Consider the following 19,701-nt stretch of genomic DNA (forward strand, 5'->3'; position numbering starts at 1 on the left):
AATAGGGTTACCTAATATCAAGTTCAAGGAAGACAAAATTTGTAAGGCATGTGCAAGGGGGAAGCAGGTAAGATCATCCTTCAAAAGCAAGAAAATGGTAAGTACAACCAAGTCGTTAGAACTGGTCCATATGGATCTATGTGGTCCAATGAGAACCATGAGCAGAGGTGGAAAGAAATATGTAATGGTGCTTGTCGATGATTATTCTAGATTTACCTGGGTTCTATTTCTAACCTCCAAAGATGAAGCATTTGACATGTTTATTGCATTTGTTAGAAAAACTCAGAAATAATTAGGAAATCAACTTGCATCCATTAGGTCTGATCATGGAACTGAATTTGAAAATTTCAAGTTTGCTGAATTCTGTGATGAAAATGGTATAGATCATAATTTCTCTGCCCCTAAGACCCCTCAACAAAATGGAGTAGTTGAAAGGAAGAATAGAACTCTTGAGGACATGGCTAGAACCATGCTGCTTTTTAGTAAATTGCCCCACAGCTTCTGGGCAGAGGCTGTAAACACTGCATGTTACATAATCAATAGATGCATGACCAGACCTCTGGTAGAGAAAACTCCCTATGAGTGACTTAAAGGGATAAAACCAAACATATCCCATCTTAGGGCATTTGGTTGCAAGTGCTATGTGCACAATAATGGAAAAGACTCCCTAGGTAAGTTTGATCCCAGAAGTGATGAGGGAGTGTTCTTGGGATATTCTTCACATAGCAAAGCATATAAAGTGTTTAATAAAAGAACTCTATGTGTAGAAGAAAGTGTACATGTAGTATTTGATCAAACTAACATTCTTTCTGAGAGACAGGAACATGAAGATGAAGCCATTAGATTGGTAAAGGAATTGACTGAATCCCCAGCACAAGTCAAAGTGGCATCAAAAGAAGGAACATGTGATGGAATAGGTCCTTCAAATCAGGGCAACCTGATAGGGGGAACTAATCAAGGAGAAATCGAATCAAACCCCCTAGAGGAACCTGTTCATGAACCTGTTCCTCAGCTACAGAACATGGGAGAGACATCTAGCAGAAACCAGTTGGTTGTGAAACCTCACAAGTATCAAAGTTCTCATCCCATTGAGAATATTATTACTGATCCAACATCTAGAGTCAAAACTAGATCACAACTAAAGAATCTCTGTGCTTTTGATGCTTTCCTATCTCTTATTGAACCTAAAAATGTTGCTGAGGCTTTGCAGGATGCAGATTGGGTGAATGCAATGCAGGATGAACTCAACCAATTTGAAAGAAGTCAAGTTTGACATCTAGTTCTAAGACCCAAGGACAGATCAGTCATTGGTACAAAATAGGTCTTCAGAAACAAACTTGATGAAGATGGAATAGTTACAAGAAACAAAGCAAGACTGGTGGTACAAGGATACATCCAAGAGAAGGGCATAGACTATGATGAGACATTTGCTCCAGTTGCAAGACTAGAGGCAATCAAACTCCTCATAGCCTTTGTAGCACACATGGAATTCACTCTTCATCAGATGGATGTCAAAAGTGCCTTCCTGAATGGCTACCTAAAGGAAGAAGTGTTTATGAAACAACCTCCAGGGTTTGAGAGCAAGGAATGTCCTGAGCATGTGTACAAGTTAGACAAGGCTCTCTATGGGCTCAAGCAGGCCCCAAGAGCTTGGTATGAACGACTATCCAAATTCCTACTGGAGCATGGTTACAAAAGAGGTAAAATTGACAGTACCTTATTTTTAAGGGAAAAAGCTAAAGATCTCCTTGTTGTGCAAATATATGTGGATGACATCATATTTGGGGCTACCACTGATAGACTGAGTAAGGACTTTGCAAAACTAATGGGGAGTGAGTTTGAATGAGCATGATGGGTGAGCTTAACTTCTTTTTAGGCTTGCAGATCAAACAAAGTCCAAATGGAACCATGATCCATCAGCAGAAGTATACAAAAGAGCTAATCAAAAAGTTTAAAATGGGGGATTCTAAAGAAATAGACACACCCATTGCAACTGCCACTAAATTAGATATTGATGAACCTGGTTCATCAGTTGATCAAAAGTTGTATATGGGTATGATTGGTTCACTCTTGTATCTTACTGCAAGCAGACCTGACATTGTTTTCAGTGTAGGGCTTTGTGCTCGTTTTCAGACAAATCCAAAAGAGTCCCACTTGACTGCTGTAAATAGGATACTGAGATATCTGAAAGGCACCACTGATCTGTGTCTTTGGTATCCTAAAGGTAGTAATTTTGATCTAGTAGGATATGCTGATACTGATTATGCAGGTTTCTTAGTGGACAGGAAAAACACCTCAGGTATGGCACACTTCCTTGGTTTATGTCTTGTGTCATGGGCTACCAAAAAGCAAAATTTTGTGGCTCTATCTACTACTGAAGCTGAGTATGTTGCTACTGTTTTTTGTTGTGCTCAATTGCTATGGATCAAACAACAGCTGGTAGATTTTGGAATTGAAGTGGGATGTATTCCAATATTCTGTGATAACACTAGTGCTATAAGTATGACAAAGAACCCTGTTCATCATAAGAGGACTAAGCACATAGATGTTAGACACCACTTCTTAAGAGATAACTATGAGAAATGATTGATTTCAATAGAATTCTGTGCTACTGATAAACAAATAGCTGACATTTTCACTAAAGCACTGAGTAGAGAAAACTTTGAGAGGAACAGGTTGGAATTAGGGATGATTAAGATCACCTAATAGGTCCAATTCAGAATGCACAATATTAAAAAAATGAAATTTTTTTTTGGTTAGGAGTTCTAACTTTGTGTAAATATCTAGATCAATTCTTACTCAGTTTCATACTTTAATAGTATACTCCTGTGACATGTGACTTACTAATCTCTTACAAAGTTTCTTCTATTTTGGCATTTGAGGCATGTTTAAGAGAGTTCTATATAAAGAACCTGGTTCATCAGTATGTGTTCATATGAAAAGCGCAGGTATGTTTTCTATACTCTACACAATTAGAAAGATTATTTTTCCAATCATGAGTAGAAGTCCTACATTCATCAAATTCCCAGAAATTCTATCCGTTGAGCATTGAACCAGTTTCGTTCCCTAGAACTCTAAAAACCGGGATTTTTGCCTAAAATCTAGCGATGCCTAATAATCACTAAGAGACCAAAATTACACCTTGATTAGACTTCTAATTGACCTCTGAAAAAGCTGTCGTTACTGCATTTAATTCTAATCATCTTTAAATATACAACACACCTCTTCTTCATTAGTCCATAACCGTCAAAACTCTTCTCAAGTCCTGATCGCCCTTCTCCTCTCCAAAAATTCCCAAATTTTTCTCAAGAAACAATCCACCATGACTAACCCCCAAGATAATTTTGGCACTCCCCCACCAGTATCCCCTTCTAATACATCCTCATCTACACCCCCCTAGTGAAACCCCAAAACCTAGGTTTCGTAGGCAGAAAATGTTGGCCAGAAAAACTGTAGCTTTTGGAGCTCTAAGAAAAGTTCTAAATGAGAAATTGAAGGCTAGCCAGAGGAAGGAAAGTCCTACTCAAGAATCTGACTCAAGCTCTGAGTCTGAAGCTTTTATTTCTGCCAGCGAAGGTGAAGAACATGGGTCTTCTGACACTGACAAGATTCAAGAAATCCCTGGTGAGGTAAGTTCTTGTGTGGTATTCTCTACTGTGGTTCAAAATGTAGAAAATAGGTTTGTCTTGGTTGGTCCTGTCAAAGATGTAAAGGGGCTGAATCTAGTAGAAGTGGAGGTAACAAAAAAGAAAAAGAGAGAGGGAGCAAGTGGTGATGAGAGGGGAAACGGGAAAGAAAAAGTTCTGGCTATCTGTGGAGGTGTTGAAGAAGGTGGCAACAAGTCAGGGGGAAGTGGTTCTGGGGAGGCGGTTGAAGGGCTTGTGCATCTAAGCAAGCAACAAGATGAACCTGGTTCATCTGCTGAGGAAACACTGGCTGATCTTCTGAAGAGGGTTGGTGCCAGTTATGATCCAAAAAAGCGTAAAGCTTCCACACAAAAGGCTCCAACTGCTTCCAAGCCAACAAAGAAAAGCAAAATGTCATCCCCAAAACCTATTGTACCTTCAGTACCTAAGGGAAGAGCTACTAGAAGCGGGGTCAAACAAAGTGAAGCTGAGTTACAGAAAGCTCTGGAAGAAAGCAAGAAGAAAAAGAAGGAGAAGGGAAAAGCAAAGGTTGTGGAGAGTTCTGAGGTTGCAGAAGAAGAAGAAGAGGAGATGGAACTGGTCCATCAAAAAAGGGGAATAACTGTGGAGGTTCCTACACACAAACCAAAAAGGGCCAAGACTTCTTCCAAGAAGTCTTCCTCTGAACCTGTATTTGTTGAACCCTCTTTAGCCAAAAGAACCAGATCTGCAGTGAAAGGTAAGCAGGTAAAAATTACTGAGGAAGAAGAAGAATGGAGTGGAGAAGAAGAAGAAGAGGAATCTGAAAAGGAACAAGATAGGTTTGCCATCTTTGGCAGAAGAAATTTTTTGAAAGGAAGACTGCTGAGAGACCTGGATGAGCCAGGAATGAGAAGACTGGTGGATGCCTTAGCTGCACAAGGTTGGAAGGACATGGTCCTTGAAATGGATGGGAGGCTGGCTAGGAAAGAATTGATTGAGTTTATGGCCAATGCCACAGTGAAGAATGGGGTAGTCACTAGTCTGGTGAAAGGAGTAAGGGTGCAGTTTGATGCACTCAAATTGGGTAAGATTCTAGACATACATAGTGAGGGGTATGATAATTATACAAGGCAAAGGTGGCCATGTGTAGATTCTCTCCCTACTGCTCTTCAAATCACTAGAAATTTTTGTGATGCCGCAACTGCTGAAGATATGCCTGAAGCCAGGTTTGTGCAGAAAAGTGAGATGAGGCCTGAGCACAAGGTCTTGTTTGAATTTGTTAACAAGTGTCTGCTGCCCAGACAGGAGAGGAGGCACACTGTCAACTACATGGACCTGGTTCTTATGGAGTGCCTTGTGAGAGGAATGCAAATCAATTGGCCTGCCTTTATTGTCAAATTACTGGACAGGGTCATAAATGGCTCCAAGGCTCATGCCACCCCATATGGGTTCATATTAACTACTGTTCTGGACAGGCTGAATGTGCCTTTGAAGAAATGGGAGATGGCATCAAGCAAGGAACGTTTTGGCATCAAGACTCTTATGGCTTGTGACTATCCAGTCAATGCCACCCCAGTTGAACCTGGTTCATCTCTGAAGACACATGTGAATAGCAAGATTATGGCTTTGGTTCAAGTGTGTGGATCTAAGGATGCTGAAATTGCTAGGTTCCAGGCTCATGTAGCTGAACTGGAAACTGAAAGAGATGGATTTAGAACTAAGCTAGCAAAAGAAAAGGAGAAGAGTGATGGGATGCTTCAGAATATGCTCAACCTTCTCCAAACCCAACCCTCTAGTTCCTCCAAGCCTTAGGATGTCCAGTTGTTGTCTTCTGAACCAGTCTAGTACCCCTAGTGACCTAGATTAGGGACTTTTTCTGTTTTTTTTGCTCATGTTTTGGAAGTTTTTCTTTCTTTTTGTGGTTTGTTGATGGAAACATATCTTATCAATAACAACTGTTGTTTCTCTTGTTCTATGAAGATTTTGATCTTAATAGTTTGAATATGTTTGTTGATTATTGATGATTTCATCCATGTTTTCACTTGCAGTTGCCCAAGTGGCCATGAGTAATTACTAAAATCTAGGATTCACAATGTATGCAACTTTTTGATGATGCCAAAAGGGGGAAGAGATATTGCGCTTTACTCTTTATTTTGAATAATGTGATATTTATAACCTAACTAAACCTGGTCCTTGATGATAAGTTAAAATTCTAAGTTAATGTGTTGATGGTCAAGCTGAGTTCTTACAGGTTCTTTGATTAGTAAAAGCACAGAGTTTGTCATCATCAAAAAGGGGGAATTTGTTGGCCCAAGTTCAGGTGAAGTTTTGAAGAATGACAAATGAACTCAGTCATGGACCATGTCCATCATGTGAGGCACAGTATTTATTAACCTAGACATGTAAGATACACGTGAATGAGATAAGTCTCAGTGATCAAGCAGCAATATCTCCTGAACTGATCGAAAAGGTTGCATATTGGATGAGGAGAGAAAGTCTCCTTATGGGAAGAGGACACAATCCGGATAAAGGATAGGGCTGGAGTTTGTATTGTACAAGGACTCAACTTCGATGGAAGATCAACAATTGAGTCTCAATCAAACTCTGATTACTAACTCATTAAATAACAGTGATTATTCTCTTTTACAGGTGTTGCACATATGCAGAAGTTAAACTAAATTGAAGCAAACGAGCAAGGCAATTTTGCGAGCAATTTATGTGAGATTTAAGTGTGCACACCTGAAGCTACTTGAACGAGATAGAGGAACCAGTTCCCTTGTGTTTATTCTTATTCTAGTTCAATTGTAGTAGGTGGTTTAAAGTTGTACCTTTTTAGCTTTCATAGAAGCATTTGTAATAGGTACTTTGAGTGTTCAAGTTATAGGCTAACTTGAAGGTGTCGCAACAGTTGAGGTTGTGTGCTACACAGGGATTAGAGTTAATCCTTAGGTTTACAAAGAGGTTTTGTAAATGCTGTATTGACTCAGTGATTTTAGTGGATGTTTGGGAAAATCCTACTGAGTAGTAGGTCGTGGTTTTTTCACCTTTTGAGCCAGGTGTTTTCCCCGTAAAAATCTCTGTGTTCTTTATTTTCTGTACTTTTAATTCCGCAATAGTAGTAGTTAGAACACCTAGAAGAATCAGGTTCTTCTAGGTCGAAAAATTAGGTACCACTCAAATCACCTCTCTCTTGTGTGGTATTGACGTTTAGAACATCACCTTATTTCTTATTTTCAAAGATATAGAGAAGAAGAGTTCACAACTGCTATGATTTCTGCTAAGGAAATTGCATCTCAGATGAATATAGATCCTGAATTTCGTAAAAAAACATGTAATATATAGAAAAAAATAATTTGATGAGAATGTTGATAATGAAACCACAAAGTCTCTTGAAGAATCTTTTAGAATAGATTACTTTTTGTATATAGTAGACCAAGACATTCTTTCGCTTCAAAATAGATTTGAACAATTCGAAGCGTATGAACGTATTTTTGGTTTTCTGTTTAGTGGTAAAAATTAAAGTCATTACATGATGAGAATTTGAAATTTTTTTGCCTTATCCTTGAAATGTCTTTAAGACATAATAGTCACTCTGATATTAACGGTCTAGACTTATTTTCTGAATTAAAAGTATTGAGGGAAATAGTACAAGTAGAAGATAATACTCTAGTCAACATACTCAATCAGATAAAAAGATTTGATTCTTTTCCAAATGTCTATATTGCTTATAGAATAATGTTAACAGTTCCTGTAACAGTTGCCTCTGTGAAAAGAAGATTTTCAAAATTAAAATTGATAAAATCCTACCTAAGATCAACTATGTCTCAAGAGAGATTAAATGGATTAACCATTTATCAATTGAAAAAGAATTGTTAGAGGAAATAGATTATAAAAAGATTATTAATAACTTAGCAACTCAAAAAGCTAGAAAAGTAGCCTTTAAATAAAAAATATATAATTTTTTTAGAGGAACTTAAGCCCCTATACAGTTTGGAACCTGTTAACAAATGATGGGTTGAGAAGAAGTTTACTGGGCTGTAGGACAAAAACATGGTGGTTGAACCAAAGACTTTGTACGCGCTATTGCAGACTCGGACAGGTCAAATGCGCGGTATCTTAATTTTCCCCCACTTTTTAATTTTAATTTTAATTTTAATTTTAAAACCCGCCAGCCATCCACGATCCATTCATAATTTTCTCACCTGTCAAACCCATTCCTAAATTTTCCTACTGCTACTATATTTATTCAAATCTTCTCAGTATAGTATAGTTCATAGAAATCTTTCACAGAGAGAGAGAAACCGATGGGATCAGTAGGTGACAATAATGGAGTACAGGACGAGTGTAAACAGAGCCTTACCAGAGGCAAACTTAAGTCTTCTTCCTCATCGTCGTTCCGGCTTCGAAGTCCGAGCCTCAATTCAATTCGTCTTCGTCGGATCTTCGACGTGTTTGACAGAAACCATGACAGTTTGATCAGCGTTGACGAACTTAGTCAAGCGGTTAATTTGCTAGGGTTAGATGCCGATCAATCGGAAATTGAATCAATGGTGAGATCATACATCAAGTCCGGAAACAACGGCCTTAGATTCGAAGATTTCGAGGCTCTACATCGCTCACTCGACGATGTTTTTTTCGGGTCAAAATATGAAGATAAGATCGGATTGGATCAGGATCCGGATCAGGACGAAGTGGATCTGAAGGATGCGTTTAACGTGTTTGATGAGAACGGCGACGGTTTTATATCGGCGAAGGAATTACAGGCTGTACTAGAGAAACTGGGATTGCCTGAAGGAAACGAAATTGATAGAGTGGAGATGATGATTTCATCAGTTGACAAAGATCACGATGGCCAAGTTGATTTCGTTGAATTCAAGGATATGATGCGCACTGTTATTGTTCCTTCTTCATAATGTTTAGTGAAATTCCCGGCGACTGATCCACCGTAGGTCCGTCGAGCGCCACCCGTTGTTTACCTGCTTCTTGTATTTCGTTATCATGTACCGGACATAGTCATTATAATGTGAAAATTATGCATTGTCTGCCGATTTGTCAATTCAGCTTTTATTCCTTAAACTTTTACAATCATAAATTTCAAAATATTTTTTTTTTTTAAATTTTGTGCTGAATCAAACTATCTCATGTAAACAACACGTAACACCGAAGGTCAGCTTCGGCTTTCACATGAGAAGCGCCAGGTTCATTGAAATTTTACTTTGAGGTGCCACTCAAGCTTAGAGTATAGCAATCCAAATTATAAGGGGCTTAAACTCGTTCTTTTCTTCTCTCTTTTTGTTGAATATGAAAATAATATTTCTATGGTGGTGGATTTGGGTGAGAAGGAGTCTGAGATCTTTTGCTTGAAAATGGTGGGTGATTGTTATGTTTTTTTGAAAATGAAATGAAAATTTATTGTTTTTGGGTGAAAATGGAAGTTTTTTTTGGTGTTTATCACTTTGGTGGTTGAAAATTTAAGGTTTCTGACTTTGCTTTAACGGGATTTTCCGACGACTAAGATGAAGAAGATGAAGTATCGTTTTTAAGTGTTCCTTTTATTTTAAATTGATGACACGTATCAGAATCTTATTGGTGCGTGGTATACACTTGTTGAGAAAAAGTGGTCAAATACTAAAGTGGAGTGTATTAGACACACTATTAAAAGGTTGAGTGTGTAATATTATTTTCCCCCACATAAAGTGTGTAACAGGGATTTGGTCGATAGTTCAGGTGCCAACTTATGTATTTAGCCCGTTTAAATATTATATAAACTTTGTTTCAAACAATTTAAAAATTCTACATCTGAATTTATCGTCAAATCAAAAAGTTTCACCCTAAAAACTCTAGCTTCGCGCAATTGGGACAAAGGGACTAGTAAATAGTACTCCCTCCATTCACTTTTACTTGTCCACTATACTAAGAATACATTTTCACTTTTTCTTGTCCATTTTAACAAATCAAGAGAAAGACAATTTCTTTTTCTTGTTTTACCTTTATCATTAATTACTCATCTCCAAAATTATTCCCTTAGACTTTTTGAAATGTAATCATTGTATAGGGTAAAATATGCTCATATTAAATGATCGCATGATAAAACGACATGTGGAACCGAAGACAAAAATCGACTAGGTCCGAAGGCAACGATCTTGTTTGTTCCCAAAGAGAGTGGTGTTCATGAAGGCGAAATAAATGTATGTCACATGGTAGCATTTAATGGAGACTATATTATAGCATTAAGTACATAGTCTGTTACAAAGAATATGGCATTCACTGGTTGTCGTTACACATTCATAATGGTCATTATATTATCATTTAAGAAGGGCTTGATCCTAGGACCTTGTTCCCTAGACACTATTATAAATAGAAAACTCAACAACCAATGTAACTCGATGACTTTTCTGACAAGCTAACACTATACTTTGCTCAAAAGCTTAATACTATTTTATCCTCTTGCTTATTAATATTGTTCTTACCGCCTCCGGAAGCTCCGCTCTCAGAACCGAGATCTTTGCTGTTTTATTTCGATTTCAAGGCTAAGTCTTACATTCTTGTTTAATTCATTGATCATTTTAGGATCAGACCGATTCAGTTGTCTATAAACCACGTATAAATTCAATTGTACCATTTTACGGGTAAACAATCATTATTAGGGTTTATAAGATAAAATATGTACTACAATTATTATTCTATAAAGGGCGTGAAAAATTCAAAGTGGACAAGTGAACGAACCAAATAGATAACAATCAAAACTATAGCAAACCTCATAATCCTCCATCCACCCAAAGGGCATAATAAAAAGTAACTATTCAACAAGAGGGTGTGTATCTAGATTTTTTTTTTTCCAACGAGTATCCAGATCTATTAATAAAGCATTATTTTTTCTTTTTGTTTTTGAGAGATGACACTCTCCGACTATATATTTGGAACTTAGAAAGTCTATCAAAAACAAAAGGAGATCAAGAAAGAGTTGTGCAGCAAAAATGAGAGGAATAAAAAGAGAATACATGACTTACGGCTTCAACATGTACAAAATGCAATATCTTCCTTCCAATGCGCGCGTCATTCAACACACACACACACACAAAAGTGTTAATAGTAATTAAATTCTTAAATGTTGTAATTAAATTTGTAAATGTCGTAATTAAATTTTTAAATGTTGTAGGTCCACACCGGTAGGCGGTAGCTAGAAGGGCCTTGTCAAGAGGAGGAAAAGAATGCGATGAATCTAGAGGAAATAACACATAATGCCTATCAAGGCCAACGTAATTACCCGGTGTTGCCCACTTGAAAATTAATTACAATTCCTACCTATACAATACAAACTTATTACCGGACAACTCAATTTCCTATTTCCCCCTTAATTTGCTTTACCCCACGTGAGGGGCATGTGGAAAATGCAAATCTATTCCCCTTTTTATTTTATTATATGACTTGAATAATATTACCTTTGACTAACTCTTTGTCTATGATATGTATTTTGACTGTAGAAATATATAGTAATAATTATTTGAAAAATAAAAATGAAATAGGATATTCGCAGTGAGAAAAATGGACAAGAGGAATAAGTTGATCAGAGAAACTCTCGATTGTCGTGCATACCACAATTTCAAAAGGATTGTCCTGAATTTTTGTCCGTAATTTCAATAAATAAATAATAATATTTATTAACACTAATGGAATTCCATGGAGGTATTATTCATTGCATAAGCTCTCATTGAGTTAATTAGATTATGTGACAACTGATATTATTTCAGTTTAATAATTGAATTTAAAAAAAAATAAACTCTTTACGTACAATTGTATACTATGTCGGTATAGCTATATACTATGTTGGTATCATATGTTAGTTGGAACATTTTTTGATTGTATTAGTTATATTTAGTTGTTGCACTATTTGATTTTTCTTTAGTAACAGTAGAATAGTACAATATCTTGAATTTTTTTTAATTTTCTTTTATACATGTGTATTATGTAATCATTTTGATTTTTTTCTTTATGTGTTTGTTTTATATAATAGTATTATAATACAATATCTTGAAATATATTCTTATATTAATATGTGGTACAATATTTTTTTATTTTTCTTTTTATGCATGTGTATTATGTAATAGTAGTATAGCCATATATAGTTTTCTAGAATTAATTAGTAGAACTGTATACCCTATTGGTATAATTATATGTCATATTGGTATCATATGGTAGTTGGGGTATTCTTTGGTTGTTTTAGCTGCATTTTTAAGTGAATTCTATTCTGAAATGATTTATATGATCATATTTTGCGTTGTTGGATTTTCTTGTATCTATGGACATAGATTTTGCATATTATGTAATAGTTTTTATAGTTATATGCAGTTATTGGAACGACCCCGTACAACTATATACCCTATTAGTATAGTTATATACTATATGGTATCATATACTAGTTGAGTCATTTTTTGGTTGTATTAGCTGCATTTAATTGGTACACTATTTAATTTTCTTTTAATAATAGTAATATTGTACAATATCTTGAAATACTTTATTATATTAATATATGGTACACTATTTTTTTTATTTTTCTCTTTATGCATGTGTGTTATATAATAGTAGTATAGTCATACAATTGCCGGAAATTAACCAGTAAAGTTGTATACCATGTTGGTATAGTTATATACCATATTGGTATCATATGGTAGTTTGAACATTTTTTTGGTTGTTTTAGCTGTATTTTTAAGTGATTACTATTCTGAAATTATTTATATGAACATGATTTGCAGTACTGAAATTTTTTGTGCCGACGAACATAGATTATGTGTATTATGTAATAGTTTTTATAATTATAGATAATTATTGGAACGACCCCATACAACTATATACCCTATTAACATACGGAATGAGCAAGTTGCTTTGCGAATATTTAGTTGCGATATATAATTTCTCATACTTTTATTGCATCCTTAATATTTTGGTACATTAGTATAGTCGCAGATAGTTGTAGCAATATTCTAGAGCAATCATATACTCTGTTGGTATACATGTATACCATATTGGTATCATATGGTTCTAGAAGTCTTTTTTGCTACTTGTACTTTTATTGCATTTTCCAATGTTTTGTTATCATTTCTATTCTAACTAGTGTATATGAAGATTTGGTGGTCGTAGATTATATTTTCTTGCTCCATAACTGGTTGTATTACTGCTAATGGTAGAGTATGTACTGATATTTATAGGGAAGGAGATCAAGATTTGCATGACAATCACGTGTTGATTCTTAAAAGCTGATTATGTAATTTATGGTGCTCAGCAGCAATCAATGTGATATTCAGTGAATTAGATCAAGTGACAACTGATATTATTTCAATTTAATAACTGAATTTTAAAAATGAAAAAAAAAAAAGACAAAAGGTATATTATACTAGTTATATTTAAAAAAGTGAACAAATATTTATTATATCAGTTATTTTTTCTTATTATATAAAAAAGAATAATAAAAAATAGTGAAAATAGTAAATGAAATTAGATTATGAAGAGAAAAGAATATAAAAAAAATAAGTTAAATGAAATTAGAAAAGGAAAAAGAAAATAAGAAAACGAGAAAAAAGAAAAGGAGAAAAAAAGAAAAAAAGGAAAAAAAAAAAGAAGAAGCATAGAAATAAAAAAAATTGAAGAAAAAAGAAAAAATTTCCCACAAAAACTATTATGGGTAGGAAATGTAATTAGTTTGATGAGTAGAAAAATAAATGGGTAGGCAAGGGTAAATAGTTTTGTTTTAGTGGGTAGCTGTGTCATTCACCCATGAATCTAGGGTTGTTGCTTCATGACTTGGACCAATATCCCACCGATATTATAGCCATCACGCAAATGTGAAACTAAATTTAAAGTTTATTAATTCTGACCAAACTCGTATTGTATCTATTGCTATAGCTTAGCCCCTAAAATTAGGCATGGAAAAGAGGAGATTTGATTAATTTATAGTGGAAAAACAAATGAAGAGTGATTGCTACTATTATACATTCTTGTTTCCTTTAGTCCAAAAAAATCCACTGGTTTTCAGGGCCATTCAACTATAGGTTCCAATGAATCATGAATTAGTAATGTTTAACTAGTAGTGATAGTAATAAACTAACCTGGCAGAAATGTTGTTATTGGAAGTTCTAGATGGTCAAATGCCTGTTTTAGTCTTTATCAGTCCACATTAGAAAACCCCTTCAACTTAGAAAATTACAAACACATACGCCAAGTAAAATAAAAGATAAAAAAAACATGATCAAACTACTTTTATTTATCATATTAACCATTCCATATAGCAACTATATCTGGCAGCTGGATATAATACTATAACAATACATATATGTGTGTTACGTTATATTTTTCTTGCGCCGCCCGTCGTCGGTGAAGAGTCCATTTGAGCCCAATTACAGAGAACAATAGCTAGACATTTTAAAAAAAAAAGACAGCATGCATAAAGTATCTCGTATTCACGTACGGTCCGAAAAGGACTACATTCAGAGGCGGATGCAGGATTTAAGTTCTATGGATTCAACTTTGAAGGTTTTTTGTCCTGACCTCACTTATGAGATTATACTGGATGTTGTTGTTGGGTTCAACCCCGAAGGTGTTTTGCCATGAACCCATTGTATCTTTAAAATTATGATGAGTTCAAACCTATTATTTGCGATAATTTTAATAAATTTTTACACATAATTTTATACTGTATCGAAAATATTGGGTTTAGTTGAAATTGGTATTGTAAGGGGTGTGATATATAGACAGTTTATCCTAATGCAATCATTAATAGTTGCTTTCACGGTTCGAACTTATAACCTATAGATCACACATACAATTTTACCATTGCGCCAAGACTCTCTTTCTGAACATCTTGGGAAATCAGAGAAGTATAAGTAGTAAGGATACTTCATATTCCATTTTACACCTAATTAATTAAGAGATCTGTCGGTGACACTTTACCACATGCTCGCAACTCATGACTCTTCATCAACCTATATCTTTTTTGGTACCATCCAAATATTCTGATTCGTCCTCATACAACTAATTTGTCTACATGCAAGACAACGTCGATCTTGATAGTAATTTAAAAGAGAGTATATTGCTATTTGGGCATCAGTTATCATGATCAAAAGCACAGAACTGGACCAAAGAAAGAGTTTTTCTTTTAGTTCTTTTGACTTCAACTCATCTCATGGCCTCTTCTCTTCTGATGATGATATCAGTCAAGGTTATGATGCTAGTAATTATGTTATGTATGATTCAGACGACGGCGACGGCGACGGCGCGTACATTGAAATAAACCTTAATCCTCTGCCAACAAAAACAACAGTAGTTGATAAAGAGGAGAAGGAAACTCCAGAGGTGGAGTTACGCATATCTTTTTCAGCTGGAATTTCCTCAACTGTGACAACAACATGTTCATTATCAGCTGCTGAAACGTCATGTAGTACAACACAACATGCACAGGGAACAACTAATAAGGCGAGGTTAGGCCTTTTTGTATCCTTGACTCGCATTGTGAACGCGTTCATGGCATCCTCGGTCAAGAACTTGAATTCACTGAGGGTAGAAAAAGCTAATTTTGACCATGAATCGAATTGCACGGAGATGTTAAGCAACAGGTGAATCTTTTTGACCTTGTCAAAATTATGCTGCTTCTTTAATACCTATTCAAACTTCTTTATTTATTTAATTTAAAGTCTATGGTTTAGTAGAAGAAACAAAAAAAAAAAGAAGACTTTTTCCCTTTGTTTTTGGCAAGTGGGCGTATCGCGTATCCTGGTCAATGGTCTGCCTTAAAGAGTTTTACTATATATGCTTGTGAAAATGCTTAAAGAGTTTTAAGTACTATAATGCTTGTGAAAAATGTATATTTACCTAATTAGATAACTTAATTATATGGTAATTAATTGCATGTAAATTAATATTATTGTCAGTGTAATTAACTTATATATTTAAAATCAACTAATATTCTGGTAACCTTGATTAGAAGAGAGAAAAAAAATAACTTGCTAAACCTATTAATATACACTAAGCTAGCATTTGGACATAGATTTGGTTGAAATTTGAAAAAATATATTTTTGAAGATGAGATGAAAAATGGTTTTTGAGAGTTAAAATTGTGTTTGGACATGTATTTTACTTGAAAAGAATTTGAAGTTTTTTGAGTAGAAAACTTCAAAAACTACTCTAGAGCTGTTTTGGGATTTGAAGATTTGTTTTCAAACTTAACCAAAATTAATTAAAATTTATAAACAAACAAATATTTGAAAACAAATTTTTTTTATTTAAAAAGCTCCCAAATTTTATGGCCAAACAGGAGCTAAAAGTTCTTGTCACTAATGGATTAATTAACTTGATGTTATATTCTGCAGGAAAGATCGTACGATGGTCACTTCAAAGCCAAATGGAATTATGAACTTTATTATAAAATTCAAATACAGAAATATTCCATCAATGCTATTTTCAATGGTGACACCCAAAGCCAAAAGGGAACAAATGCCGGCCAGACAACCTTTACTACAGCGAGGCAGCAGCACATGCAACGAAAATCCAACAAATGACACTATGAAACTGAAAACTCGCAATCATTCAGATCTTAATTATCAAGATCTAACCCGCGACAAATCAACAACATCTGTCGCGGGCATAATAAACCTTAAGGCAATGAGAGGAGTATTAGATTCACTCGTCAGGACGAGTCGTTATTACACAAGTGCAAGAACAAGGACATCATTTGCCCATAAGAATAGTAAAAGTAAAAGCTGCCCTAATTCTATTAAGTCGTCACCTATGCATAGCAACAACAATGGTTATGATGATGAAGTTAGAAGGTTTTATTTGAGGGATAATTCTGTTCAGGCAGCCATTGCTCATTGTAAGAAATCATTTGGCGCTCCAGTTGACTTTGAATTTCATCGTTAAACGTTCAATCCTCTAGCCTCTTATTAGTTCTTATTTTCTATAGTTTATTCTTGTAAATTATAAATAGTTTAGGCCATGTTAAATCCATAGTCAAAGTGATTGGGTATTTCTTTACCTTTTTCTATTGAGAAAGAAACGAGTCCTTCTTACTTCTGTCAGTGGTGCAAACGAGTCTTTTTTTTTTGGTTGTCAAAATAGCACGGGCTAGCCAATTTTCGAACTGATATTTGAAAAATAGCTAGCGTTTACAAAGTCATTGAAAAATAATCACTATTTTGTTGTACAAGGCAAGTTCTAACATAATATACTGGAAATTGGTGCACATATATATGAACTTCCAGCATATTATGCTGCACTAGTATATAGGGATGGCAAATGAGGTAGGGCAGGGCGGGGCAGGGCAGAGCAAACTCCAAACGGAGCAGGGTAGGGGAATTTTAAAATAGGGCAGGGCGGGGCAGGGTAGGGTAAAACTTAAATTTTGAAAAACTTTAATGGGGCAGGGCAGGTTTGGGTTTGGTTTGCTGGCCAAAATATGGGCCATTAACGGGATGCCTCTATATAGCATATATGGGCTATTACCATTTGATTCGGACGCTTAAGTTTTCCTACTGACTACTGTTATGTATGGTTATGACTTGGTTAATATTTCATTACTTTAAAATTAATTCAAACACTTTTAAATATATCTTTATATTTTTTAGACTAATATTTTTAGAAAATAAACCAAAATGCAAGAGTTTCAATCATCACAACTCAATTGTATATATCTAGAACAAGATGGCCAGTGTCGCAAAACAACTGCCAGGGATTAAGTTTTTATTTCTAATTTATTATGCTCTTTATAAGTAAAATGAAGAAAAAAGGATGCCACGGAAGATTTAACTACAAATCTATTCTAGTTTCTTATATCTAGAAAGGGATAAAACACAGCAAAGTGTGATAAAAAAAAAAGAAAAAGAAAAATGGATAGGATAGAAAAAACAAAAACTTAAATGGGGCAGGGCAAGGCAGGGCTTAACGGGGTAGGGCGGGGCAGGGCAATTTTTTAAAAAAATTCTAAATGGGGCAGGGCAGGGCGGGTCAAAATCTTAGCGGGTCAAGGCTTGCCCTGCCCCGCCCTGCCCTACCCCATTTGCCATCCCTACTAGTATATTATGCTGAAACTCCAGTATATTATGTTGGAATATTTTTCGGATTTTGAATAATATTTTCGTTCAGATTTATCTTTACATGAAAAAGTGGCTAAATTTCAATTACTTTTAAAATTGTAGCTATTTTTGAATTACCACTTGTAAATCTGGCTATTTTTGAATTTCACCCCTTTTTTTCCATTACGCTTCTAGCATTCCTTTACTCATATTATGTACCCCCAAAAAAATCCTTTACTCCTATTATACATTTATGAATATTTGAGCAAATATTTCGCCTATCTACCTTCATAAAGGTAGGAGTAAGTTATGCGTACACACTACCCTCCCCAGATCTATAATGATCCGGCCGGTCGTTTTGAGAATTAACGCCCCGACCGGGCCGGTCGGTTTGGACCATAATTGGAACAGTGTAAAGACGGCTCCGAAATGGAGTTCTGTCAATTCTGTTAGCTCCGTTGGGTAATTTTATGCTTAGGGACGTGTGCGGATTGTGTTTTGGAGGTCCGTAGCTTATTTAGGCTTAAAATGGCGAAAGTCGAATTTTTGGAGTTTTGAGCCGGTAGTGAAATTTTTGATATCGGGGTCAAATCCGATTTCGGAGGTTGAAATAGGTCCGTAGTGTTAAATATGACTTGTGTGCAAAATTTAGGGTCAAACGGACATGGTTTGGTTGATTTTGGCATCAGTTGTCGAATTTGAAAGTTTCAAGTTCATTAAGTTTGGATTGGGAGGGTGATTTGTATTTTTAGCGTTGTTGATGTGATTTGAGGGCTCGACTAAGTTCGTATGATGTTTTAGGATTGATTGGTATATTTGGTTGAGGTCCTAGGGGCCTCGGGTGAGTTTCGGGTGCTTAACGGATTGGTTTGAAACTTATGCAAATTGCTGAAGTTGTTGCACCTGGTGTTTTCACACCAGCGCACTTTGGGCCGCCGGCGCGGAGCCACAGAAGCGGTTGTGGAACCGCAGAAGCAGAAATAGAAAGGAGGTCTGGGATCGCAGGTGCGGGGGGAGTTCCACATCTGCAATGCCCGTAGGAGAGAGAGAAGGAACCACATGAGCGGTCTGGGACTGGAGAAGCGGACAAGGGTCCGTATGTGCGCACACACATGTGCGACCTCTTAATCGCAGATGTGGACGAGGTGCTTTAAGTGAAAAGCCACACCTGCAATGAAAATTTCACAGGTGCGGGACCGCAAATGCGATCCTTGGCCCGCAGGTGCGATAAGCGCTCGGCAGAAAAGGGGCAGATTGAGGGTGTGATATTCATTTCACAAAATTCGATTTAGAGCTCGGAGGAAGGCGATTTTTCGAGAGTTTTTCAGAAGAAGTCATTGGGTAATGATTTCTAATCCTATTTTGATCATATTTCATTAATCCATAGTTGTTCATTAAATTAGTGAATTTGAGTGAGGAAGTTGGGAAATTGGGGGAAAAGTTCACAACCAAAAATCTGAGATTTGAGTGGGATTTAGGCGTCCGATTTGGATGATTTTTGCATGAGGGATCTCGTGAGTGAATGGGTGTTCTTATTTGATAAATTTTACCTGATTCCGAGACGTGGGACCGGGGAGGATTTTTGGGCAGTTTTTTATTTTCTTGTCTTAGCTTTGATTTTATTAGCTAAAGTAGTTGTTTGTAGCTATATTTACGTTTTGTAATTATTTTGGCTAGATTTGGGCCATCCGGAGCTGGATATTCGTGGAAAGAGCATTATTTCGGATTGAGTTGAGCTTGGTTCGAGGTAAGTGACTTGCCTAACCTTGTGTGAGGGATCTTCCCTTAGGATTTGGTACTGTTTGATATATGAGCGTCGTGTACGTGAAGTGACGAGTGTGTACACGGGCTATTTGTTGAAAAACTCCATTTTCATTAAGCTAATATCTGTTTTCCTTTAATTGAGTAACACTAGTATATGTAACTATCCTGTTTAGTTTATGAAAGCATGCCTACGTGTCTTAACTGCCTATCTGGACTCTGTGTAGCATGTTTTGGTGAGATTTCATATTCTTCCTTGACTCGAATTTAGC

At 35.9% G+C, this 19,701-nt stretch overlaps 2 protein-coding genes across 2 annotated transcripts; both read left to right on the forward strand.

Moving 5' to 3' along the window:
- Window positions 1-7,784: 7,784 nt before the first annotated feature.
- LOC107820616 (calcium-binding protein CAST-like) lies at window positions 7,785-8,725 on the forward strand. Its single transcript, XM_016646930.2, has one exon. The coding sequence runs from the start codon at window positions 7,913-7,915 to the stop codon at window positions 8,519-8,521; it is 609 nt and encodes a 202-aa protein (XP_016502416.1). The 5' UTR covers window positions 7,785-7,912; the 3' UTR covers window positions 8,522-8,725.
- A 5,794-nt stretch (window positions 8,726-14,519) lies between these two features.
- Window positions 14,520-16,670, forward strand: LOC107820617 (uncharacterized). The gene is made up of 2 exons (XM_016646931.2): window positions 14,520-15,214; window positions 15,968-16,670. Exons 1-2 carry the CDS (start codon window positions 14,715-14,717, stop codon window positions 16,515-16,517), a joined length of 1,050 nt encoding a protein of 349 aa, XP_016502417.1. The 5' UTR covers window positions 14,520-14,714; the 3' UTR covers window positions 16,518-16,670.
- Window positions 16,671-19,701: the final 3,031 nt, after the last annotated feature.

This window comes from Nicotiana tabacum, chromosome 5 (genome assembly GCF_000715075.1).
Source record: "Nicotiana tabacum cultivar K326 chromosome 5, ASM71507v2, whole genome shotgun sequence".
Classification (NCBI taxonomy): domain Eukaryota; kingdom Viridiplantae; phylum Streptophyta; class Magnoliopsida; order Solanales; family Solanaceae; genus Nicotiana; species Nicotiana tabacum.